Raw genomic sequence first — 25,638 nt, 5'->3', positions numbered from 1 at the left:
ACATTATATTCTTCATTTAAAAAAAAAACATGCAAATTCATACATATATAGTGTGTATATATATATATATATATATATATATATATATATATATACCTGGCCAGCAGAATACCAAGGATACCATGGAATCTTGATTTTCAGATTTAGATGGCTCAACGAAAACCTAGTTGCTGTAACCGGGACAACCGAATCCATGTCCCCCGCTGCAATTATAATAACACATATATAATTTGTTAATGAAAATTATAACACTGATCATTAATTAATTAATCCTTTTTTTTATGTATTTTCTGATAAAATATAGTAGTAACTTATTAATGTTATTAATGGCTTATGTTGTTGTAAGAACAAAAAAAATAATGTTATTTTTAATTAGGGTACAAAATCGAAGCCTCTGAGGCCTCGTTTGGTTGCCAAATTACATACTTGAAATCTCCAATTATAAGCAATTTGCTCAATAAGCTCATATAAGATCTAACAGGAGCAAATTAAAACAATATTTGTGCTAGACAAAAAAAAATATTCTGACTAACTCTAGTAATTTTAGATGGCTCCAAAATCGTAAACTCTAAGGCCTCGTTTGGTTGCCAGATTATAACTTGAAAGCCATATATAATAAACAATTCGTCAATAAGCTGATCATATATGTGCTAATAGGAGCAAAATATTTGCGCCCGATCGACAAAAAAATTATTCAACTAACCAAACAAACTCCAATAATTTAACATGTAATATATATGTACCTGAACACCCATATTCTAAGGCCAGCAGCAATTAGCTTTTTGTACGTAGGCAGGATCGACGATTCCGAATCCTTCCAATTCCTTATAAGCACATCACTGTCACATTTTCATTAAAAAAAGTAATTAATCCTAATTAATTCAACTAAAAATTTAGAAAAATAAAATAAAATATATATATGTATGTATATACTAGCATATCATATAGTACCTGCAAGCTGTCCATTTGTATGAAATCCCTGTAATATTTGCATGGAGTGCCTTTTGAACATCGGGCCGATTATAGTACTTCTCAGCATAGCTTTCCGTACAAGGATCGTATCCCGATAATCTCTGTCCAATCAGAGTGTTCTTAAGCGTGACCGATATATTATTAGTCTTTTTCGATCCCTTGCACGTCGGCGAATAAATGCTGTACTGATCAATATCTCCGAATTCGTGGTTCATTGCGTAATTTACGGCATCGTCGCATTTCTCCGAAGTTTCGCCGGATTTGAAATCGCAATGTTTGAGGATCAATTTGTATGTTTTGTCCGATATCATTGAGTGGCTCCACCAGTATGTTACGGTTCCGATTCCGTCGTAGTAATTATCCGTTACCGCATTTCCCAACTGCATTAATTTATATACATACATAAAATTTAATCAAGAATTACATAATAAAAAAAAAGTGGAAAATATTTGAAGTGTTGAGAGTGAGCTTACAATGAAGCCTTTAAGATTGATGATTGGATGGGAAGATTTCTTGTTATAGTCATTTATTTGCTGTGCTAACTGAGGTACATAATGCCCTGATGTAGATAATGATAGGGGTTAGTTATTTATTGGGGTAAATTACACCCACACTCCTGAGGTATGCTAAAATAACTTTAAGGTCTCAGTGGTATCGATGTTTACACTCACCCCTGAAATATAGTTAGAAATTCTAACGGAATAATGCATTGGATACGTTATTCCGATAGGTTTCTAACGGACTATAAGTTTCATGAACTGGTGGAGACAACAAAGAACTCTGGGTGACTTAAGAAATGTTGGGGGAGCCATGTCATGTTGTCTTTACCATTAGCTAAAAGTAATAGTCCGTTAAAACTCTATCGGAATAACGTATCCAATGAATTATCCCATTAGAGTTTCTAACTATATTTCAGAAGGATGAATGTAATTATCGATATCACAGGGACCTTAAAGTTATTAAAATATACCTTAGGAGTGTGGGTGTAATTTACCCTATTTATTATTATTTATAGGATAAATTACATCTAACCCCCTTATGTTTATTATAACAACTTTAAGGTCCCTGGTGGCATTGATAGTTATAACCCGTAAAATTAATGGAATATTAGAAATACTGAGATCAGGGGTGATTGTAATTACGAATGCCATAGGGAATATAAAGTAATTAATATTTTTGGATATTAATTAAAAAAGGGTGAATGACAAATAGACTCATGACAAGAGACTTAAATGCACATAGGTCCAGACAAAAAACAGTCTTGCAAATAAACTCATTCCCATGTCTTTTGTCTAAAATACCCTCCATAATAATTTTTTTATTAATTACATCCATTACATTCTAACTTCTTCAATATTACACATTGGCCCAGATTTGAACAAATATATCACATTAACCCCTATTTTCTATTTTTTTTGAAAAAATAACTTCTTCTTTTTCTGAATTTTTTTTCCAGCTAGAGTCCGGCGTTGACATATTTTTTTTCTGAAATTTTTTTTGATCGGTCAACCACCGTTGGCTGCCAGTCTCCGGTGTTAACTTTTTTTTTTAAAACTTTATTTTTCTCTCTAAATTATTGTGTTAACAATAAAATTATTGTCTTAGATAGTGATATTGAATACCAAAACTATAATATTTCTAATATTACTATCTCAAACAGTAATATTACTAATATTATTGTCACAAACAGTAATATTATTGAATGTGACAATAATATTACGGTCGAAGACTGCAAAATTGCAGACCAAGACGATAAAATTAATTAATACAGTAAAGTTACTGTCTCAAACAGTTAAATTACTGTCTCCGAAAGTTAAATTACTATTGGAGACAATAATTTAACAGTCAAAACAGTAATATTAATGAAAATGTTACAATAGAATCACAATGTTACATTTACCTAGGGCTGAAAGTCGGAAGGATCGGATCGGAATTAGCCTTTTCGGAATATTTCCAAAAAAATTCGGAAGTACAAAATCAATTCCAATTCCAATTCCAAAATTTTCGGAATCTAAAAATTCATTCCAATTCCAAAAGGCCCGGAAATTTCGGAATTTCGGAAAATTTTCGGAAATGACATAAGTATTAAAATTTCAAAACTTCGCTGAAAATTTCATAATTTGCTAAAAATAAAAATTATGAGTTGTGAATTGTGATTTTTGACTTATGGCAGAAATTATGACTCTTTGACTTTGCACAAGAAATAATAAACGTAAAACTAGGGTTTTACATAAAATAAACTAGGGCTTTTTTAGGTGACATGGCCCATAAAGAATAAATACAACTAAATAATTTAAAATAAGTATAATATATATATATATATATATATATATATATATATATATATATATATATATATATATATATATATATATATATATATATATATATATATATATATATATATTACTCAAAGATGTATTTTTTGGAAAAAAATCGGATTTTTTTCGGAAAAAAATCGGAATTTTTTCGGAATTAATTTCGGAAATAATCGGATCGGAAATCGGAAATTCCAATTTTTTTTTATATAATTCCAATTCCAATCCAAAAAAGTCGGAAAAAATCGGAAATCGGAATTTCGGAAATCGGAATGAAAAAAATTGTTCCAAAATCGGAACTTTTCGGATCGGAACCGGCGGAAATCGGAATTTCCGTTCCAACTTGCACCCCTACATTTACCCTATAATGTATGATATATAATAACTCTAATGTTTATGTAGTATTCGTTATTATGACCAACCCCCAGACGCTAACGTTTAATTAGTTTCAGGGGTATTTTTAATTATCAATACCACATGTATCTTAAAGTTGTTAGAATAAATTACATCTACACCTCTGAAGTATGTTAAAATAATTTTAAGATCTCCGAGGTATTGGTAATTACAACCACACTCCTGAAACAATTATTGGAGCCAAAATTTCGTGTTCTGAGGACTGTTATGCACTATATTTTTTCTCGCGTGGCAGTTGATGCTACCATAGACGAAAATTTATAAATTTTATATAAAATAATAATGATTTAAGAATGTTAGGAGAGTCGTGTCACCCCTAGCTCTATGTGGTTAATTCACACTATTGCCTCCTGAAACTAATGGTCCGTCGGAATCCTAACGGAATAACTTATTCAATGCATTATTTTGTTAGGGTTTATAACAATATTTCATGGGGTGATGGTAATTATCGATACTACAATGACCTTAAATTTATCTTAGCATATTTGAAGGATGTAGGTGTAATTTACCCAAGTTATTATAACATTCCTCACGAGGTTGATTGTAATTTACCCTATTTATATTATAATATACAAAAAGAAAAAAAATGATAAAAATTTGGCAACAATATATTTATTTGTTAGTACCTGCATAACTCTCTCCAGAGATGTAGAAATCTCTATATTTGTACTGTGGGAATCTTGACAACCATTTTATGAGGAAAACCAGAGCATCCTTAGCTGTGTGAACCCAAAATTCTACTTAGCTAATTAATTATTACTAATTGCTTCAACTTTATTATAATGTTTCTAACATATATATATATACATATATATATATATATATATATATATATATATATATATATATATATATATATATATATATATATATATATATATATATATATATATATATATATACATATATATATATATATATACATATATATATATATATACATATATATATATATATATACATATATATATATACCTGTCCTTTTGTCCCCAGAATCCTTGAGATTAGAACTTGTGTTCGTGTAAGAGTAACCGACGCCAGCCGGTGATTCGAGGAAAAGAATATTCGCCACTGTAATATGATTTTAAGCATGAAAAAAAGAAAATTAAATTTCGCCTATTGTAATTGACATTGCATGATTTTCTATTTTTATTTGGGTAAATTACAACCACCTTCCTGAGGTAAAGTGTAATTATAAAAATTCCATATTGTTTGAAAATTTACATTCAACCCCCTACAATTTGTAAATTTCTTACATTCACCCGTACAAAAAGGTGTTAACGTAAGACATTTACAAATTTCAAGGTGATGGATGTAATTATTCGAAAATGAGGGGCTCTTTTTGTAAATAGACTTTACTTCAGGGGCGCTTGTAATTTACCCCTTTTATTTCATGTGTGCGAGTTAAATCATTATTAATAAATTAATATACACGCACGTGACATGCATGTGTATTGACATACCTCTATTCCAAGAGTATTTGTTCAAGTAGAGAGATGAAGTTTTGTTGATACGAAATGGTCCTATTTCTTCAGAAGCTCCATATGCAACTGATGAACATCCTGGTCCTGCAAATTAAAAATTAAAATAATTAATTAATTACCTTAAGTTTGATTAATTTATTCTTTTGTTGTGGAATTATTTCATTTGATTTATGTTAATTTTGTAGCAACTTTTAATATATGCGCACATGGTGAAGTAATTGAGGGGTCAATTATGAAAAAAAGAAGTAATTGAGGGGTCAATTATGAAAAAAAATCCTTCATGTTTGGGTAATTACAACCACCTCCCTTAGACACGGCCACGGGCCGGTTCGGACCGGTTCACGGTTCACATTTTCCGGAACCGGAACCGGCCCGTGGCGTGCACGGTTCACCGGGCCGGTTCACGGGCCTATCCGGGCCGGTTCCGGGTCGGCCCGGAAATTTTGAATTTTTTTTTTTTTTTTTTTGAAATATTTAATGAATAAGTAAATTAAAAGAAATACTTTTAAATACATAAAGGAAAAGGAAATAAATGAAAAGTCAATTTAGAAGCACAAGTTTGAAATATTTGATGAATAAGTAAATTATAGGAAAAATTGGGGTGTGAGGGTATTTATAGGAAAAATTGGGGGGTTTGGGGGCAAAAAAAATTCAAAAAAAAGCAAAATTGGGGTGTGAGGGTATTTATAGGAAAAATTGGGGGGGAAAAAAAATTCAAAAAAATTCAAAATAACGGCCGGTTCGGGCCGGTTCACCGGGTGAACCGGCCGTTATTCACTTTTTTTTGAATTTTTTTGAATTTTTTTTTTTTTTTTTTTTTTTTTTTTTTTTTTTTTAAATCCGGGTGAACCGCCGGGCCGGCCCGGCGGTTCATGGTTCACCAAATCTAAGAACCGGGCCCGTCCCGGGTAGGACGGGCCGGTTCACACGGTCAACGGGCCGGTTTGGGCCGTCAACGGGCCGGTTCCGGGCCCAAAACCGGCCCGTGGCCGTGTCTAACCTCCCTCAACTATGAATCTTCTTACACGTCCACTATTGTGGTGTTAAATGTAGTGAAATCTTCTATATTATGTAGAAATTTCTCCAGTTTTTACTCGTTTCATCCCATTCGAGATCCACATTTTGAAGCAAGATGATCATAAGATGTGTTTTTTGACTTGTATATTAGATTGTGGTCCATCAGAAATTGCATTTTTGCGCAAAATGGGGACAAGTAGAGAACATTCCATGGAATCTAGAAGAGATTATGTTGAATTTGACACCAGAAGGGTGAACATGTAAGAAGATTCATAATTGAGAGGATAATTATAATTATCTAAACATGACGTGTTTTTTCGTAATTTAATCTTACCTCAGTTGACCGTAATTTACTCTAGTTTTTTCCTCAACTAATTCATTTTCAACTAGTTAACGGTGATATAATACCACATTTAGAAAAGTATTAGACATCCCAAATTTGACATTGCTTATTTATTTAATTTTAATGTTTAAAAAAGAAAGGTATAGTATAATAATAATTATATATTGGCTCCATTAAATTTCAAATAATTAATAGCTCATCAGCCATGTTACCACCAACCAGTATGATCCCCTGAAACACGCGTGCTGGAGTTATATTGTTTAATTACTATAAGATTCATCGTCAAACCTACTCTCGTATAATAGTTTGCAAACTGTACGAGAGACGACGTAAATCACACTAGACAGACCACGTGTGACAAGCTCGACATAATTTACTAGAGATATTAATATTAAATGATACATTCAACTAACATCTTAAACTTTTGGTTGAGATGGTTATTCAACATGTTATCAGAGCGAGACCAAATGAATATTCGTGTTTATGTTATATAACAGCCAGCAGCATTATAGATATATATAAAAAAAAAATAGAAACTTATTTTAATTGTGATTATGTATATATGTCACTGTTTGAACAAACAAGTAGAGACGAAAAGCCATAGGCGCCAGTGCACATTTTTTTTTGTATTTTACTAATTTTCTGGCCTTACTTTTTCTGTTCACTTTTAAAGGCAAAAAGAATAAACAAAAAAAGAATAAGATGTAGAAGCAGAATTTACGTGCACAAAAATACACACACACGACACACAGTATTCACGAGATCGAAAACAGAAGCCGGCCTTTTTTTGCCTGTGAAGTTGACACAAGCGCATTTTATGCAACACCCCTCAGGCTTTTGCTAACGTGCGCTGATGGTAGATGGAGTTGCCTTGTATTAATGGCCTAAAAGGGGAGAGTGGGGTCACGCGCGGATTATTAGGTACGACGACTAGTAATGTTCACTTTGTTATGAATTCAAGAAAATACAAGAAACTGCCACCAAACGATCGGGCTTAAGGCAAGGGATTTCGCCTATGGTACAAGAAATTGCCGCAAATCCCACTAATTAGTTAGATTAATCTATTTTAGGACAAAATGCACTTAACCCTCTATAAATTATTCATTTTTCGCACTCTCTTCTCTAAATATTCAAAAAAGGGATAAACCCCCCTCGAAGTATTGTTTTGGTTTCATTTTACCCCAGAAGACAATTTTCGGTGGGTATCGTGCAATAAAAATAACATTTTAAAGGGTCAATGTGCAGAAAAATAGTGTTTTGAATGGGCAACGCACAACAAAAAAGAACATCTAATGGGGTTCGTGCAACAAAAACACTCAATTATATTCCCATCATGAATATAATCCATCGGAATTTTTCTATTGGGGTAATATGCAATAAGAATAACATTTTGAAGTGAGTCATTCACTTTTTTAAATTTTGAGGAGGTAAAGTGCGAATATTAGAAATTTATAAGGGGTGATGTGCAATTTGCCCTTTATTTGACGTTTTTTTAGTTGAATAAACTTTTCCACAATAAAATTATGGAAAAATGAACCTTTTATTTTATAATTAATATACATAAACATGATGAGAAATTATATCTATTGGTCATGGACTTACTTTCTTTTCTTACACAGTGTAAGAAAATAAAAAAGAAATATAGGGAAAATTATTAAATAATCAAATTAAAGAGTACTAACCTCCATTGAGCCAAAGAACAAGAGGCCTTCTCTTTGCAACATTGCTTGTGGCCTCAGTCAACCAATAAAAAAGCGCCCGCCCGTGTTCTTCGTTCACCGTAACATACCCAGAATACTGCCGGAAGTTCACCGGAGGCTGCCCCGGAAGCTTCGAAATCCGGTCAGATTCTTGTTCTTTATTAGGTAGTGCAAAAGTGTTTGTAGTGAGGGAGAAAATGAAGCAAAATAAAACAACTCTTTCTAATAATGCCATTGAATTTGCTATAGTAGCTTTTGGTTTTTTTTTTTTTATAAATAAAATGTAGCAATCTTTTTATAAACTTAGGAAACTCTGAAACTAATGCAATAGTAGTAGTTATGAAAATAATAATAATAAAATAATAATACTAATAAATGATGTAAACAATGATAGGGTTGTAATAGTGATGTATATATACAATTACAAGTGATCTGTACACCCTTCAACTATTACATATTAATTCTCTTCTTAAATTAAAGTCTGGTCTGAAAAAATGTGGACCTTATTCTTTCCCATCACTGGTGTGTGTGTGTGTGTGTAAGAGAGAGAGAGAGAGAGAGAGAGAGAGAGAGAGAGAGAGATGGTCCATATATACAGTTATAACTATAAGTGCATATGTGTATGAAGAATTGAAGTTAGATTCAAAAGTTTAATCTCCTCTGATATATGGGATGTGGGGTCCAATGTACTATATATGTGTAAGAAGATAGACAGATTATTAAAATATGTTTAATATTTTTGACATGTTTTCTAATTTTTGATATATAAGAAAACCAATAATGTTGTGACAACACTATGATGCACGGAAACTTCTGTACAAACGTGTTATTTGCGCTTTGGATACGTTTCAGGGCCGTTTTTATAATTACCTGGAAGTTTTGAGGACGTTTCTGATCGTAATGGAAAAAATACATTTCAACCCAAAAGAAATGTTTCCGAAACGCAAAAAACATGTTTGTATAATAATGAAAAAACATAAGTGCATTTCCACCCAAGAGAAAATCTAAAACATCTTTTACATAGAGATCGACTTGGAATTACGCTTGAAAATCTTATTTCTCTTTAATTTTCGTTTCTTGTGGTGTTCTAATATTCTTTATAAGCGTGCAAATTTAGACCGAATGGTCTATTTTAATAGAAAAATTGGATGGCATAGGATGATTGACACGTGGATAGTTTAAATAAAAATATAATTACAATTCTAATAATTGAAAAAAAAAGAAAAAGGAAAAAAGAAAACCTCAGCGTGATTTATTAGTGGAATCCGATCTATATTAAATATAACACTAATTATAATTTAGCGTGATTAATTATAATTAGTGTGATTTATTAGTGAAATCCGATCTATATTAAATATCGGTTGATCCGTTCAGAATTTAGTCTCTTTTTATAACACCGTCTATAATTTGTTGAATAATAATACTGATTGGAACTTGTAAATTATATATGAAACACGTGGATTTTCCATAAAAGTGTTTTTAACTCTCTTACTTTCAAACTAAATTTTAGTAATGATTTAGTAGGCTAAGTATTATGACTTAGGGGGCTAAGTAGTGCTTAGTGGATTTAATTGTGGATATTATTCTAACTTTTTAACTAACCCACTAACCCACTTTCTTGAGTGCTCTTGTAGTTGGTTTTCTTGCAGATCATGGGCTGAGAAGTGGAAACTTGGAAAGTCTATAAATACCAAACTCAAGACTCAAGAAAGGCACAGATTTCGAGGAAACAAAAAACGAGTGCTGAAGTTTACCTACGAGAGTTTTAGTGTGTTTCTAGAATCTGTTGTACGTACTCCTTACGAGTACATTATTTGAAATCTAGAATTTTTAATATTTCTCTTTTTGTTTCTAGATTTGAATGTAAGAATGATCATGAGAATGATTCATTCATAAGGAAGAAGTTTTCGTACATCTTCTGTTTGTATTCTTGGAATACTGTTTTAATATAGTTTTTCCGTCCTGTAAAGGGCAAGTTCACAAGTTTTTACTTGTGAACATTTTTTAGATATGAGTATTGTCTTTTTATCTTTATATTTCCGCTGCATGTTTTCTCAAGTGTCATAACACTTAAGATAACATCTCTGTATTAAACGAATTCAAGACCATAAATTCTTTCAATTGGCATCAAGAGCCAACACTTGACGTATACTAAGTGTTTGTTTCTATTTCTTTTTCAGAAACGAATTCGTGATGGATACTCAGATGACTGCTTCTATGCGACCTCCTGTACTTGATGGCACAAACTACACCTACTGGAAAGTGAAGATGAGGGCGTACATCAAAGCCATTGATGAGAGAGCCTAGAGATCTATTCTTACTGGATGGAAGCCACCAACTATAACAGATGCGGATTGGAATGTATTTCCAACACCAGAATTACGGTGGACAACAGACGATCTATCAAATGCTAATCAAAACTCAAAGGCGTTAAATGCAATCTTTAATTCAGTAGATCTAGCAATGTTTAAATTGATCTCTGTGTGCACTTCTGCAAAGGATGCTTGGGAGGTTCTTCAGCTACATTGTAAAGGATCAGATAGTGTCAGAAGAACTAAGCTCAGATTACTCTCTTCCAAATTTGAGAGACTGAGAATGGAAGAAACTGAAACAATTTCTCAGTACAATGAGAAATTGATTGATTTAGCTAATGAATTTCAATCCTTAGGTGGTCCCTTGAGCAACGAGACACTGGTGAATAAGGTATTGAGAACTCTTCTAGAAAGATTTAGCATGACAGTTACTGCTATTGAGGAGGCCAAAGACACATCATCTCTACGGCTGGACGACTTAATTGGTAGTTTAAAGTCTAGAGAGAAGAACTTTGAAGATCAAAGAAAGGAGAAAGGTAAGGCTATCTCAAATGCACTCCAGGCAGAATTAGAGAAGGAAGAAGTTGCTCCGGAGTATGATGATGATGCAGAGGAATGTCTCAACAATGTGGCATTTCAGATTCAGAAATTCAATAGGGCATACATACGAAGTGGAATCAAGCCCAGATAGTTATTTCCAGATGGCTCTCCACAAAATCGACAAACTCAGCCGCGGAACAGATCTATTCCACAGAGAACATTTCCTCAAACATCTTCTCAAAACACTTTAAAAAATTATCCGTTTATTCGTTCAAATTCTGAACCACCTAACTTGGATCATATTAAATGCAGGGCTTGTTCAGGATTTGGACATTATGCTAATGAATGTGCAAATACCTTGAGAAGAAGAGGAATGAATCTGATTTGTGCTGTCAGTGATGATGAGGAAGAGCAACCTGAACAAACAGAGGAGCAACAATCCACTAAACATGCTCTTTCTGTCAGATATATCACTGAAAATTCTTCCGAAACACTTTCAATAACTGAAATTTCTGAGTTAGATGATAATCATTATACGTGTTTAAACTCTGTTTCTTTGAATGCAGCAGAATCCAGTAAATAAGCAGTTAGAAATGAGGAAGAAATGTGTAAGAAACTGTTCAGCGACTTGGAGAAGAAGACTCAAGCTCTAGATGCAGCCAACAAGGAAAATTCTTTCCTTAAAGAAACAATCACACGTTTGGAGGTTGGTATCACCAAGAAGTATCTTGAACTGGCAAAGGTGAAAGATGAACTCAAAGAAGCAACTCTAGCAATCAAGAGGATGAATACCGGCACAACTAAACTCGAAGAGATTATGTCACTGGAAAAGTACAACAAAAATGAAGGTCTAGGGTTCAAAAAACAAGTGAAGAAACCCAAGCCTGTAAAGAAGAAGGAAATTATCTTTGTAAAAGAGAAGGGCTCAAATGGAAAAGAATGCAGAAATTCCACAGTCACCACTCCAGAGTCCAGAATAAGGGGATACATTTGTCATTACTGTTTCTCACCAGGACATATTCGTCCATTTTGTGAGAAACTAAGTAGTGACAAAATGTTGTACAGGATGAGTCACATCACTCCAAGAAACACCTCCAAGAAAAATGTAGAATTTACCAAAAATGAGTGTAGGATATGGACTCCCAAAGGTAAACTTATGTGCAAAGCAGTATACACTTCTTTAAATGCTAACATTTTAGGTTCATGGTACTTTGATAGTGGATGCTCTAGGCACATGACTGGAACTAAAGAGTTTCTATCAAACTACCATACACTCAATGGTGGACGTGTAACCTATAGTGGAGAAGCTAAATGCAAAGTGGTTGGATGTGGAACATTCAATATTGAGGGACTTCCAAAACTTTCAAATGTCTTACATGTTGAAGGATTGGGGTCAAATCTCATCAGTTCTAGGTCAATGGATAATTGTTATCAAACAGGTGATACCATCTCATGCAAGAGCTCAAGAGTAAGCGAAGTAGAGCTGTGGCACCAGAAACTAGGGCACACAAACTTAAAAAATCTGAAGCTGCTCAACAAGTACAATGCCATAAGAGGAATTCCAGATCTTAAGATCAAGGTCATTCCTATATGCGGAATGTGCCAGAAGGGAAAGCAAACTAGAGTGCCACACAAAGTGTTACAATACGTTGGTACCACCATTTGTTTTGAACTTGTACATATGGATCTTATGGGTCCTATAGAGGTAGAAAGTTTAGGTGGTAAAAAATATGTGTTTGTGTGTGTTGATGATTTTTCAAGATATACTTGGGTGTATTTTTTAAGAGAAAAGTCTGATACTTTTGAAGTTTTCAGAAATTTGTACAGGTTTGTTAGAACTCAATTTCAAGTTTCTATTCGTAGAATAAGGTCTGATCATGGAAAAGAATTTGAGAATGCTTTATTTCTTGTTTTTTGTAATAAAAAGGGCATAAAACATGAATTTTCTGCTCCAAAAACTCCTCAGCAAAATTTTATTGCTGAAAGAAAAAACAGAACTATCCAGGAGATGGCTAGGGTAATGATGAGTGCAAAAAATCTGTCTAAAAGGTTTTGGGCTGAGGCTGTCAACACAGCCTGTCACATCTCAAATCGTGTGTATCTAAGATTAGGGTCCATGATGACTTCATATGAAATTCTATATGGTAAGAAACCTAATCTAGAATACATGCATGTGTTTGGATGTGTCTGATATGTCCTAAATGATAGAGATCATCTAGCTAAATTTGATTCAAAAAGTGATTTGAGTTTGTTTATGGGATACTCTAATAACAGTCATGCTTATAGAGTATTTAACTTAAGAACTCGAACCATTATTGAATATGTAAATATGGTATTTGATGACTTTGCTGATCTTCGCAGTAAAAGAACTGAAGATGAAGTTGATGACCTGATTGCTGAAGGAGAAACAACCGGAGGAGACACTACTGCCACAAATGCTCCAGATATAAACAGTCCAGTTTCAAGAGAAGAGGGTGTTGAGCCAAGTGTTACCACATCTGACTCAATACATCCTACAGAGAGCACAGAAGCTGAAATGCAGCCAACCTATGATGTCTGCAGAAAGGAACCATCAAGTAGAATCCAGAAAAATCACCCCCTACTCAAATTGTGGGAGATATCTTTGATGGGATAAGGACCAGAAGAAAAGAGAGAGTAAATTACAGAGATATGGTAAGATTTGCAAATTTATCTTCTGAATGTGCACTAACTGGAACTACTTGCTTTGTGTCTTCAGTTGAACCAAAGAATATTGCAGAAGCTCTGAAGGATGAATTCTGGATCAATGCAATGCATGAAGAACTGAATCAGTTCACCAGAAATGATGTTTGGTTCTTAGTTCCCAGACCAAGTCATGTAAATGTGATAGGAACTAAGTGGATCTTCAAAAACAAAACTGATGAAAAAGGTACAGTGGTCAGAAATAAGACTAGGTTAGTAGCACAAGGTTATACTCAGATTGAGGGTATAGACTTTGATGAAACCTTTGCTCCAGTAGCTAGAATTGAATCTATTAGGTTACTTCTTGCTATAGCCTGTTTTCTTAAAATCAAATTGTATCAGATGGATATCAAAAGTGCATTTCTGAATGGTGTTTTAAATGAAGAAGCATATGTAGAGCAGCCCAAGGGTTTTGAAGATTCTGCCAAGCCTAATCATGTTTTCAAGCTTAAGAAGGCTCTGTATGGTCTTAAACAAGCTCATAGAGCTTGGTATCAAAGACTCACTGTCTTCTTACTTGAAATACAGTTTGACAGAGGAGAGGCAGACATAACTCTATTTGTTAGAAGAACAAATAACCATATCATTATTGTACATATATATGTTGATGATATTGTTTTTGGTTCTACTTGTGCTAACCTTTTACAGTCTTTTGTAGATTCTATGTCTCATACTTTTGAAATGAGCATGATAGGAGAGTTGAACTACTTCTTAGGACTCCAAATCAAACAGACATGTGAAGAAATTTTTGTAAATCAAAAGAAATATGCTCTCAATATGGTCAAAAGGTTTGAGTTGGAGTCAGCCAAGCACATGAAAACTCCAATGGGTTCAAGTCAAAAACTGTCCAAGGATGATGTTGCTGAAGATGTTGACAGCACCCTATACAGAAGCATGATTGGAAGCCTTCTGTATCTAACAGCAAGCAGACCTGATATTATGTTTAGTGTTTGTGTGTGTGCCAGGTATCAAGCTAATCCCAAAGTCACTCATCTTAAAGCTGTGAAGAGGATTATTAGGTATTTTGTAGGTATAGTAGACTTAGGTATTCAATTTTTCAAAGACACTAATACTAATTTGATAGGTTTTAGTGATTCAGATTGGGCTGGGGATATTAGTGACAGAAAAAGCACTTCAGGTGCATGTTTCTTTTTGGGGAATAATCCGGTTTCATGGTTTAGTAGAAAACAAAATTGTGTATCACTTTCAACAACAGAATCATAACATGTAGCTGCTGGAGGATGTTGTGGTCAACTAGTTTGGATGAAACAAATGTTGGGAGATTATGGGTCAACCAGTGACACCCTGACCATATATTGTGATAATTCAAGTGCTATTGATATTTCAAAAAATCCTGTTCAACACTCACGAACTAAACACATAGATATTAAACATCATTTTATTCATGATATAGTTGAGAAAAATATAGTGTGCTTAAAGTACATTCCTACAGAAGATCAGCTGGCTGACATCTTTACAAAGGCATTAGATTATGAGAGGTTTTCTAAACTTAGGAAATCTCTCGGGATGTGTACTCAATAAACATGTCCTGAAATATGTTGCAGCACCTCATCCAATATCTTAAGCTGCAACATAATTTATTGAAGCTTAGCTTCTTTAAATAATGACTTCACTGTGATAGATTATTCTCTAAATAAGTAACTGGAAGTCTTTCACCTGGAAACGTTATCATGCTTCATGTAAACATTCAGAGAACAATTATAATCACATAAGTTAAACTCCTCTATTTTGATAGTCATATCTTAGTAACTGAGGAACCTTCAAACTGAACACTTGATCATGTTCCATGTGAATTGTTTGACTTGAAAATAAGAGTTAAAAAAAAATTATTATATATATATATAATAAAATCTATGCCTGTTAGCCAAGTTTTTTTTTTTCTCACACTATTAATCATTAATAGATGTGTTTTTTATTTTTGTGAAAATTTCGTGAGTGCTACTGTTATTATTTTTATTACTATTATTATTATTATTGAATTATCACTATTTATATGGGTCATGGGGTACATGGGTTAGTCTTTTATCTTCCACTAAGTCCACTGAAACTGCCAAATAAACTTTTATTCTCCTTAATCACACTTTCTCCAAGAAAAACGCACACCACTTCTTCACCTTCTCCATTTCATTTTTTTTTTCAGCAAAAATTAGGGCTTATAAATTTCGTGCTTCTTCTTTCGAAAATTCACACTCAAAAATCAAAAGCACAAGAAGCAATTTTTCTTTATCTATTGTATCATGGCATCTCCTCCTAGAAATCCTCTTCCAGCCGATGGTGATGTCCACAACGATGCTGCAGTACCTGAACCTGCAGACCCTCTGGAAACTCTGGCAGAGGCAGCTGTTCAAGTGGATGCATCACCTCCTCAGGTTGAAGAAACAGAGAAAAGTGATGACAGCTGGGAGATTCCCCTTGCATCCTTTCGCAAAAAAATGCCATCCTCAGAGTCAGACAATGACTCTTCTGAGGACTCCTCTCAGATGGAAGAAGATGCTGCCCCACCTGTTGCATCACCTGAGCTAGCATACATCCCAGATGAGCTTGAAGACTCAGAAGATGAGGAATCCTCAGAGGAAGAAGAGCCAGACTTGGATGGGAAGGATCTGTCAACTCTTTTTGAGGTAAACAATGCCTTCAGTCCTACTTTTTATTTTGAATCTGATTCAAATTTGAGTCCTCAAATCATGAATTGCCAATTCATTGAGGAAAAGAAAATTTCCAAGGATGAGTTTGATAAACACAGGATCTCTGCTTTTCTTGATTAAAGAAAAATCCTTAGTCTAGTTGAGGTTGCCTGTCCTTATGATCCCTCTTGTGAAGGAATTTTATGCCAATTTACAAACCTCCTTTTTAAAGAAAAATTCTCCAAACTTTGGCAAAGTTTTTGTGCGAAATTCCATTTTCTCTTTTTTCTCCCAAAATTATCAACTCTCATTTACAAACTCCTACTGTGATTGATGAGGATAATTATGGTTATTTTACTGAGGTTTGGAAGACTCTTTCTGGCAATCGTCTAAAATGTTGGCCTGCTCACCCCAGAAAATTCAAAGTTTCTCAACTCACTGCATTTTATTCTGTCTTGTTCAGACTCACAGTGATGAATTGGATTCCATCCAAAAATGTCTCTGTGGTAACTAAACCTCATGCAGTACTCACGTACAAATTGGGGATGGGATTACCAGTTGATTTTGGCAAACTTTTCTTTAATAATATAGGTCATCTTGCCCAGAAAATTTCATCCTCCACTCATCTTCCTTACCCTTCTCTCATCTACTCCATTTTACTTTCTCAAAATTTGGGTCAAGATGAATCAGAATATCTTCACACTCCACTTGGCATGGTCACTGTTTCTCAAAATTTTCTAAAAGCTCCTCATGTCCAAGATCTTCCCCGGAATGGAGATAATTTCCTCTCAATTGAATCAGGTCAAAATAATCTTGGTACTGAAGGTGTTGCTCCTCATGTTGACAACATTCCTGACATTCTTGTTTTTGTTCCTAGAGATCTTTTGTTGCAACAGATTACTCACTCTCTAGCTCAGATAACTTATCACCAGTCCATGGTGGAAATGCTTCGGAAAGCTCTTTCAGATCAAAAAGGGGGAGAAAAAGCTAGTCATGAAGTTGAAGCAGGAACTTCTCATCCTTTTAATGCTAGAGGCAGAGAGCAAGGTGTTAATGAAGGTGTTAATGAAGAAGGAGCAAAAAATGAGGGTGAAGCTCAAGGAGCAGAGGAAAGCAGTGGATCCAGTGCTAGTGATGGAGGAGCAGCAGCTGATACTGAGGAGTCTTTGGATATTCTACTTTAATTATTTTTATGAACAATATTTGATTTTGTTCTGTTTTTTTTTTTTTTTCCCTCTGAACCTTTGTTTATGACTGCACTTTGGTTGTTTCTTTTCTTTTAAATTGTGTTGGACTATCTTGCTGAATTTGTTTTGAATTGATTTTTCTATATTTTGTTTATTATCAAATTCATGGGGAGTTCAAGCAATGTCTCAGGGGGAGTTTCAGCTAAAATTTAGTTTTGATCAGAAAGTTAAAAAGGGGGAGTTTGAAACACGTGGATTTTCCCTAAAATTATTTTTAACTCTCTTACTTTCAAACTAAATTTTAGTAATGATTTAGTGGGCTAAGTATTATGACTTAGTGGGCTAAGTAGTGTTTAGTGGATTTAATTGTGGATATTATTCTAACTTCTTAACGTACTAACCCACTAACCCACTTTCTTGAGTGCTCTTGTAGTTGGTTTTCTTGCAGATCATGGGCTGAGAACTGGAAGCTTGGAAAGTCTATAAATACCAAACTCAAGACTCAAGAAAGGCACAGATTTCGAGGAAACAAAAAACGAGTGCTGAAGTTTATCTACGAGAGTTTTAGTATTTTTCTAGAATCTGTTGTACGTACTCCTTACGAGTACATTATTTGAAATATAGAATTTTTAATATTTTCTTTTTGTTTCTAGATTTGAATGTAAGAATGATCATGAGAATGATTCATTCATAAGGAAGAAGTTTTCGTACATCTTCTGTTTGTATTCTTGGAATACTGTTTTAATATAATTTTTCCGTCCTGTAAAGGGCAAGTTCACAAGTTTTTATTTGTGAACATTTTTTAGATCTGAGTATTGTCTTTTAATCTTTATATTTCCGCTGCATGTTTTCAACATCTCTCTATTAAACGAATTCAGGACTAATAGAATTCAGGACTATAAATTCTTTCAATATATAATTTGCCGATGCAATATGTAATTGACGTTAAGCATAAATGTAAGATTACATCATCTTTTAGAATTTATGAACACACCTCTATATTTTTAATATTTATATGCTTTCCCATGTTTTCATATCCATTTTTTTTCGGAAAAATAGGATTTTTCCCGTGTTCGTTTCCCCATTTCGCCGTGCCCACGTCCCCATGTCATTTTTTTTGTATCTTACCATTGACGAGAAAACTCGAAACCTTACTAAAACAATCAAATAAGAGATCGTCGGAGATTGAGAAAATTCGAAAGCTAGAGATAAGTCATAGATATTTTTTCCTGAAAAAGAAAATTCAAAACCCACCATTTCAATGTATACGAAAACAATTCGATATTCTAAAAATTTCAAATCTGAAATTCAAAACTTTTACGAACTAACATAATATAATTTATTAAGTTCTCGACTAACAATATATAAATATACTTGAAAATATTAATCACTAAGGTAAATGGTATTAATCTCTCCCCCACAATATGGGGAGCATGGAGTTCGAACTTTGCTCAAACCTCCCAGTTACATCACATATACCAACAACAACATGTTGTCACAAACTCCAGAAAGAAAAAAAAGTCCCGAAAACGAAAAAACGAAAACGCTAACTACTAGTTCCTAAAGCACTACCTCAACTCCAAACCACTATTAGATCGAGCTTTTTTCCTCGGATGATAATCAGTGTTGTAAGTAGTCGAACCAACCCCCGGCGGGGGAACAAAGTTGTTGCCCCCGCTGCTTAAGTGACCATGTTGAATATTTTTCCCGTTTAGGTTTTCTCCGTAAATATTTGGCAATTGAGGGGCAATATTCCCCGTATTCTGCGCATGCATGCCAAAGTTATGCCCCCGATGTTGTCGAAAATGGTTAGCATAAGCCGTCCGATGATCGTTTGAATTGTAATGTGGATTTGGCATGCTGCCCGGATGCGGAATATTTGGCATGCTGCCCGGATGCGGAATATTTGGCATAATACTTGGCATGCTGCCCGGATGCGGAATACTTGGCATGCTGCCCGGATGCGGAATACTTGGCATGCTGCCCGGATGCGGAATACTTGGCATGCTGCCCGGATGCCAATTATTTTGCATGCTCTCCGAAATTCCATTGTTTTGCATGCTGTCCAAATTCCGCTTATTTGGCATGCTCCGATTAAAAGTAGAGCTCAAATCACCGTCAGAAGAAAAAAAACGAAACCCGTCGTAAATATCGTTACAATGCACCTGCTGAGAATTAAAATCAGGGCTGTTAGGGAGTTGCAGCCAATCAAGGTGCACCTGCTGAGAATTAAAATCAGGGCTGTTAGGGAGTTGCAGCCAATCAAGGTACAATTCAACGTCTTCTGAAAGTATTTGTTCGAATTCCGGAAATTGATATTCTTCGGAAGACACATCGAATTTGGCAATGTATAGTTCGGAATCGAAACGATCGTCCTCGTTTAGAGCTGCCGCCGCATCATGGCTAGTATTATCACCGCGCAAATCCGAGGCAGCTACTTCTTCGGGTTGTGGCTGCTCGTCTTTTTTATCGTTAGCTTCTTCAACAACAACTTCTTTCACAACAGCTTTCTTATTCGCACGACGAGCGTTACTCTTTTCCTTGACCGGATTGTCGGCCGGTTCACCCGTTTTTTCGTACACACGGCACAGCACAAAATCGTCCAACTGCACACCAAAAAAACAAAATTAAATAAATGATTTTAAACATATATAGTGAAGAAAATTGAAAAAAATAAAATGAAATAAAACCCTCATGTCAAGTTTGTCGGTACTAGGTCGAGCTCGAGAGGGTTCGTTAGATCTGTACTCATGCATGATCCAGTTAGTCTTGGTGCCAGCTGGCGGTTTTCCTTCGTAGAAGACTAGCGATTTCTTGTAACCAACAATTTCGCCGTTGGAAGAACAAATAGATTTATCGGAACCAGTTGCTTTCCAATAGCCGGTGCCTGCAGATCGACTAGGGCGGGACCCGTTTTTGTACTTTCGGTCCCTCGGCGTAAAATAATACCACTCATTTTCTCCAAGTTTAGGATAGATAGCTATCCAAAAATAAAAAATAAAAAAAAGAGGGGAAAAAAATAGATATAATTATATTTGCATGTGTTAAGTTAAATTCTTCCAAGAATATTTCAGATATTATGTGAATGAATGAACTCAATACCCACAGAATCTAAAATCTCAACCAAATAATACAAAATAATAATTAAAAAAAATAATAAGTCAACACATGTTAAATCTTCAATGATATATTTACTGTATTTTTAAATCTCAATTTAAAAAAAAATTCAAATTTGTTGAAAAAAATATGTATATAAATTTCAACACGTGTTAAATCTTCATCTTCAACGATAAATCGGACTCTATTTTTACACACGCGTGAAACCATAGTAACACATCATGTAGAATACACAAAAAAAAAAAAAAAAAAATCTAAATTTTCAACTTAAAAAAAAAAGAAAAAAGAAAAGGAAACAGTAAGAACATTTCAGCACGTGTTAAATATACCAAGAATATATATCGATCCTGCGTTTCATCTCACCGACGGATACTTCGAAAAACAGTTGAAAAACCCTAAACAATAAAAGAGAAACAAACCTCCCAGTGTCTGAGGATTGGCCTGGTAAAGATTGACGTCGCTGATTTCCGGTACGGGGATATACTCGTCTCGGATCCGCTTCAGCAGATAATCGACAATCAGCTCTGTGTCTTTCGGCGCGAACCGGTATCCAGGCGGGTAGGGTTTCGTTGCGTAATTGCCATGGCCCGGAATGTAATGCGGCCGCATCGGAATCACTACTTGACTACTGTTAGTTTCAGCTGGGGATAATTCCGCCGCCGGAATATTCTGCTGCTGGTTATTCTCCGTTGTTGTATATGCAGCTGAGGGTTAAGTAGTTAAGAGTCGTGGTGGAGTTGAAAATAGTCAGATTAGGGTTTTATAGAGAGAGAGAATGAGTTAGAGAGAGAGTTAGAGAGAGTTAGGGAGAGAGAGATGTATTTGAACTAGTTTGAATCTCTTTGATAGTTATCTGATAGAGGGAGTTTGTTGTGATTTGGAATTCTGTTTGGATGAGGTATCTACGGTAAAATTGAAATATTGTTTACTTTTATAAATAAATAATTAAATAAATACTTGAAAAGTTTCAAAATTAAAATAAAATGTGTAGAATTAGATATGGTTAGTAACAACTTAGATTCCACGGTATCTAGATCAAATATTTATTAACAATTGAATTTGAGATTGTTTAGTATATGTTAATAACCGAATGCTTTATATATATTGGAAAAACGAGATTACAGTTAAATGTCTACAAATTAATACAGTCGGGATTAACAGAATTCTATTAATTTAGTGAAATATTTAATTATCGACTTAATAATTTAATAGATTTTTATCGAGTCGTGACATGAAGAAACTATTATTTTAACGAGGATATTAATTTATGAGTATTAATATATCGATGATCTACTGTATTTAAATTTCATAACAATTTTTTTTGAGTTGGTTGTTTTCGGTTTGACGCTAAACAAATTCATTTCAAAATAAGGTCAAATTAAATTCAACAGAAAATGTTAATGTTGAAATAGAACATAGAAAATAGTCAAATGCAAACAAAAATGTTATCAGATGTAACTTATTTGCTCATTCACTAAAACATTCAACATACGAAATTACACTAAAGTAACTTATAAGCTCCATATCCAAACACCTTCAAATTTAATCTTTAAAATAAGACCAGCTCCTAAAACATCTTATCATATGTTTTAAATAAACGGACATTTTGTGAATATAATTAATGACGAAATCACATTATAATGTTTAGAGTAAATAAAACGAACTGCATACCGAACTTCAGCGGCAAGAATCAGCTTCCTTTGTCTAGCCGCCTCTAATTTGTTTGTCATGACATCAGCTTCCTGCAAGAGGGTAAAATCGCAAAATCACGCTTCGGTTAGTCATCGAGCACTACTACAAGAATCTTGAAAACTTAAACGAGCATCGAACGAGAAATCGTTCACAGCCGTTCGAATAGATCGAACAAAAGAAAATCGAAATAAGAACTTCTCTACAATCGGAATAGAACTCGAGTCAATCAGAATTAAACATTAAGGAAAGCCTCAAAACAACAAATTTCAAAAGGAATCCTTAAACAATTAAATCAATTTAAGACAAAGGGCCAATTTAGGCGACCTTTTTTAAGAATCAGCTCATATTATAAAAAATTGTTCAAGAAACCCAAGGGCAGAATCACGAAGGACCAATCAATTGACAAAATCGGATCAAATCATTCATTCAACAGCAAAACCCAGAAATTAAAAAAATCAAAATCAAATAAATCGTCAGATCTTCCAAATAACAGAAGAAAAAAATAAAAATAAAAATAAAAATAAAAATTAAAGTATACCTTCTGCAAATCCTGATAATCCTGCATAAGATTCTGATGCTTGAGCATGGATTTAGGATCAAGAACACCACCATAAGATGGGGTTGAGTCAAAAATCACAACTTTACCCTTCTTCGACATCAGATCACCAAACAAAAAGAATCACCTCTCACAGACAAAAAAAAAAGGCGTGATCTTGAATAATATTTATATATATAATAATAATTAGTGCTAGATGTGAGGCAGAGAGAGAGAGAGAGAGAGAGGGAGAGAGAGAGAAAGGGAAACAAGAAACTGGGCAAATGGGGATAGATATGAATGTGAAATAGAGGTGGAACAACCCAATAAAGAAAAGGGGGTTTCTATGTAATGTAGAGAGAGAGAGAGAGAGAGAGAGAGAGAGATAGGACAGGGAAAAAAGGAGAGAGAAAATAGAGGGGTGGGGGTGGGGGGTGAGGTGTGAAGGTTCTTTCGTTGCTTTCCTGTTTTCTCTGTGAAAATAAAAAAAATCTGACCGAAAAAGCCCACATAATTCGGGGAAACAAAAATAAAATAAAAAAATTAAAGAAAACATAGTTGTTTGGAAGACAGTGAAGTTGATGATGAAGATGGGGGGTTTAATTTTTTTTTTGTGGGGGTTGCAGAAGGGTATTTTTGGAATTAATGTATCTGCTTTATTGGTGCTCTGTATGTTGTATGTGTGTGTGTGAGGTGGGTTTGGTTTAAATTGGAGGAAATTTGAAGACATATCTCTCTCTCTCTCTCTATTGTATTCTTTTTTGTTTCTCTCATAAATAAATTTTGGTCCAGCTGGGCCATGAAGAGAGAGAAAGAGATATATAGAGAGAGAGAGAGAGATGGGGGTGCCGTGGAGTCTTCCTATGTTGTTTCGTGGAGTTCTATGTTGTCTTCTTTCTTTTTCTTTTTTCTTTTTTTCTTTCTTTTCTTCTGAGTATAGATAGGTAGGTAATGGGACGAGAGAGAAAGGAAGAGACAGTCTTGATCAGCTTTTTTTTTTCTTTCTAAATTTCTAGAGAGAGAAAGTGAAATTGGCACGAGATTGATGATGAGAGAGAGAGAGAGAGAGAAGGTGCTTTGCAGTTGTTGTTGGTAGTACCTTGTTTTTAGGCTTTTCGGTCCTCATATGGCCGCTGTGATGTTCTCTCTCTTGTAATCTAATGAAATTACAGTTGTGCCCTCCTGGCATCTTTCCTTTCTTTTGGCCTGCAACATTTTTTTATTATTGTTTTTTTTTTTTTTTCACTCTGGTTTGTTTCCCAGGCAAAAAGTTATTACCTCTTCCACCATCTCCGTGCTTTGAGGGTGTTTAAGTAATTTCACTTTCTGGAAGAAACAGCCTTGTACAGGTTACAAGGTACTTGGTATTGAATATGCAGATTGGCAGCGATACAAATTTTGTATTGGAATATGCTTCTTTTTCTTTGAGGGGTAAAATTGGTAAATTACACACACAGAGAGATAAAAAGGTAAAGTTTATTTTGCACCCCTGAATTATGGGACCGGTTGCATACACACCCATTAATTACGAAATTGCACTAAATACCCCCCTATATTTTTTGGTCAAACTTAAAAATGTAAAAACATTAGTTTTGTAATAGGATAAAATGCACTTCACCCCCTTAAAAAAATTCACTCTTTGCACTTTCCCCCCTGAAAATATACAAAAAGAGACCTCCCCTCTTCAAAATACAAAACTAGGTGCAGTTTGCTCCGAGAGTGTATTCCGTTCAGAATTTCGGCAGATTTCGATATTGCGACTGTATAATTGCGTCATTCACATTTAAATGTCATTTTATATCTATTTGTTATTTCTCCACTCCATATTCCAATTGTTTATCAACGCCTTTTTCCTCAAATCGAATCAGCCAAACCTTGAGTTTTCTTTTTCTAAAACTCAAATTCAATCAACAACAATCTCTCCCCAAATTGAATCAGCCAACTTAGGTTTCTTCTCTACAAAACCAAATCGTATCAGCGGCCAACTCTTCTCCATCAACCAATCAATAGATTCATTAAAGATAAAATAAAAATCAAAGTCAGTATAAATACCATTGATTATTCTTTGTTGTCCTTGTCGCAATTTCCAACTCATTTTGCTTCCACAATTTTCAGATTATATCAGTGAAGATTTCATAGAAGGGCGTGGGTTGATTTTCGAGAGAGAAAAGAAAAGCCCTAGTTCTTGCGTTTAGTAAATAATTTTTAAGCAGGCCTTTTTTGCACGAGTGTTGTGACTTGTGCCTATGCCCACCTTTTTTTTTATTTTAGGATAAATTACACCAACACCCTTGAGGTATGCTTAAATAATTTTAAGGTTCCTGTGGTATCCATAATTACACTCACCCCCTGAAACGTAGTTAGAAGAGATAATACATTGGATATATTATTCCGATAGGGTTCTAATGGACTATTACTTTTAGCTAGTGGTGGAGATAACATAGAGTTATGGGGTGACATAGCTCCCCCAATATTTCTAAAATCACCCATAACTCTTTATTGCCTCCACCACTTCCTGAAATCAATAGTCCGTTAGAACTCTATCGTAATAACATATCCAATGCATTATCCCATTAGAGCTTATAACTACGTTTCAAGGGGGTAAGTGTAATTATCGATACTATAGGGACCTTAAAGTTAT

General features: G+C 34.3%; 2 protein-coding genes across 2 annotated transcripts; both read right to left on the bottom strand.

Annotated features, from left to right (window-relative positions):
- Positions 1-543: 543 nt before the first annotated feature.
- Positions 544-8,510, bottom strand: LOC105960251 (serine carboxypeptidase 24). The gene is made up of 8 exons (XM_088824762.1): positions 8,231-8,510; positions 5,168-5,272; positions 4,680-4,775; positions 4,331-4,423; positions 1,446-1,531; positions 952-1,352; positions 744-839; positions 544-598 (listed from the first exon to the last, which is right to left on the bottom strand). The coding sequence occupies exons 1-8, from the start codon at positions 8,481-8,483 to the stop codon at positions 544-546; spliced, it is 1,185 nt and encodes a 394-aa protein (XP_088680888.1). The 5' UTR covers positions 8,484-8,510.
- A 10,458-nt stretch (positions 8,511-18,968) lies between these two features.
- On the bottom strand, positions 18,969-24,513 carry LOC105960250 (uncharacterized). The gene is made up of 5 exons (XM_088823817.1): positions 23,001-24,513; positions 22,442-22,512; positions 21,190-21,474; positions 20,344-20,633; positions 18,969-20,259 (listed from the first exon to the last, which is right to left on the bottom strand). The coding sequence occupies exons 3-5, from the start codon at positions 21,377-21,379 to the stop codon at positions 19,222-19,224; spliced, it is 1,518 nt and encodes a 505-aa protein (XP_088679943.1). The 5' UTR covers positions 21,380-21,474; positions 22,442-22,512; positions 23,001-24,513; the 3' UTR covers positions 18,969-19,221.
- Between the last annotated feature and the right edge of the window lie 1,125 nt (positions 24,514-25,638).

Source organism: Erythranthe guttata, chromosome 10, assembly GCF_056151865.1.
Source record: "Erythranthe guttata isolate IM_541 chromosome 10, IM_541, whole genome shotgun sequence".
In the NCBI taxonomy this organism is placed as follows: Eukaryota; Viridiplantae; Streptophyta; class Magnoliopsida; order Lamiales; family Phrymaceae; genus Erythranthe; species Erythranthe guttata.
The sequence above is the reverse complement of the archived record's forward strand: the minus strand, read 5'-3'. Positions and strand labels throughout refer to the sequence as shown.

Coding starts and splice junctions, on each gene's coding strand:
- LOC105960251 (XM_088824762.1), bottom strand. CDS start 8,483: ATGGCATTATTAGAAAGAGTTGTTTTATTTTGCTTCATTTTCTCCCTC. Junction 1,532..4,330: donor CTCTGGAGAGAGTTATGCAG/GTACTAACAAAT, acceptor TATCTACATCAG/GGCATTATGTACCTCAGTTA. Junction 840..951: donor TACAAATGGACAGCTTGCAG/GTACTATATGAT, acceptor AAAATGTGACAG/TGATGTGCTTATAAGGAATT.
- LOC105960250 (XM_088823817.1), bottom strand. CDS start 21,379: ATGCGGCCGCATTACATTCCGGGCCATGGCAATTACGCAACGAAACCC. Junction 20,634..21,189: donor CAATCCTCAGACACTGGGAG/GTTTGTTTCTCT, acceptor ATTTTTGGATAG/CTATCTATCCTAAACTTGGA. Junction 20,260..20,343: donor CCGACAAACTTGACATGAGG/GTTTTATTTCAT, acceptor TTTGGTGTGCAG/TTGGACGATTTTGTGCTGTG.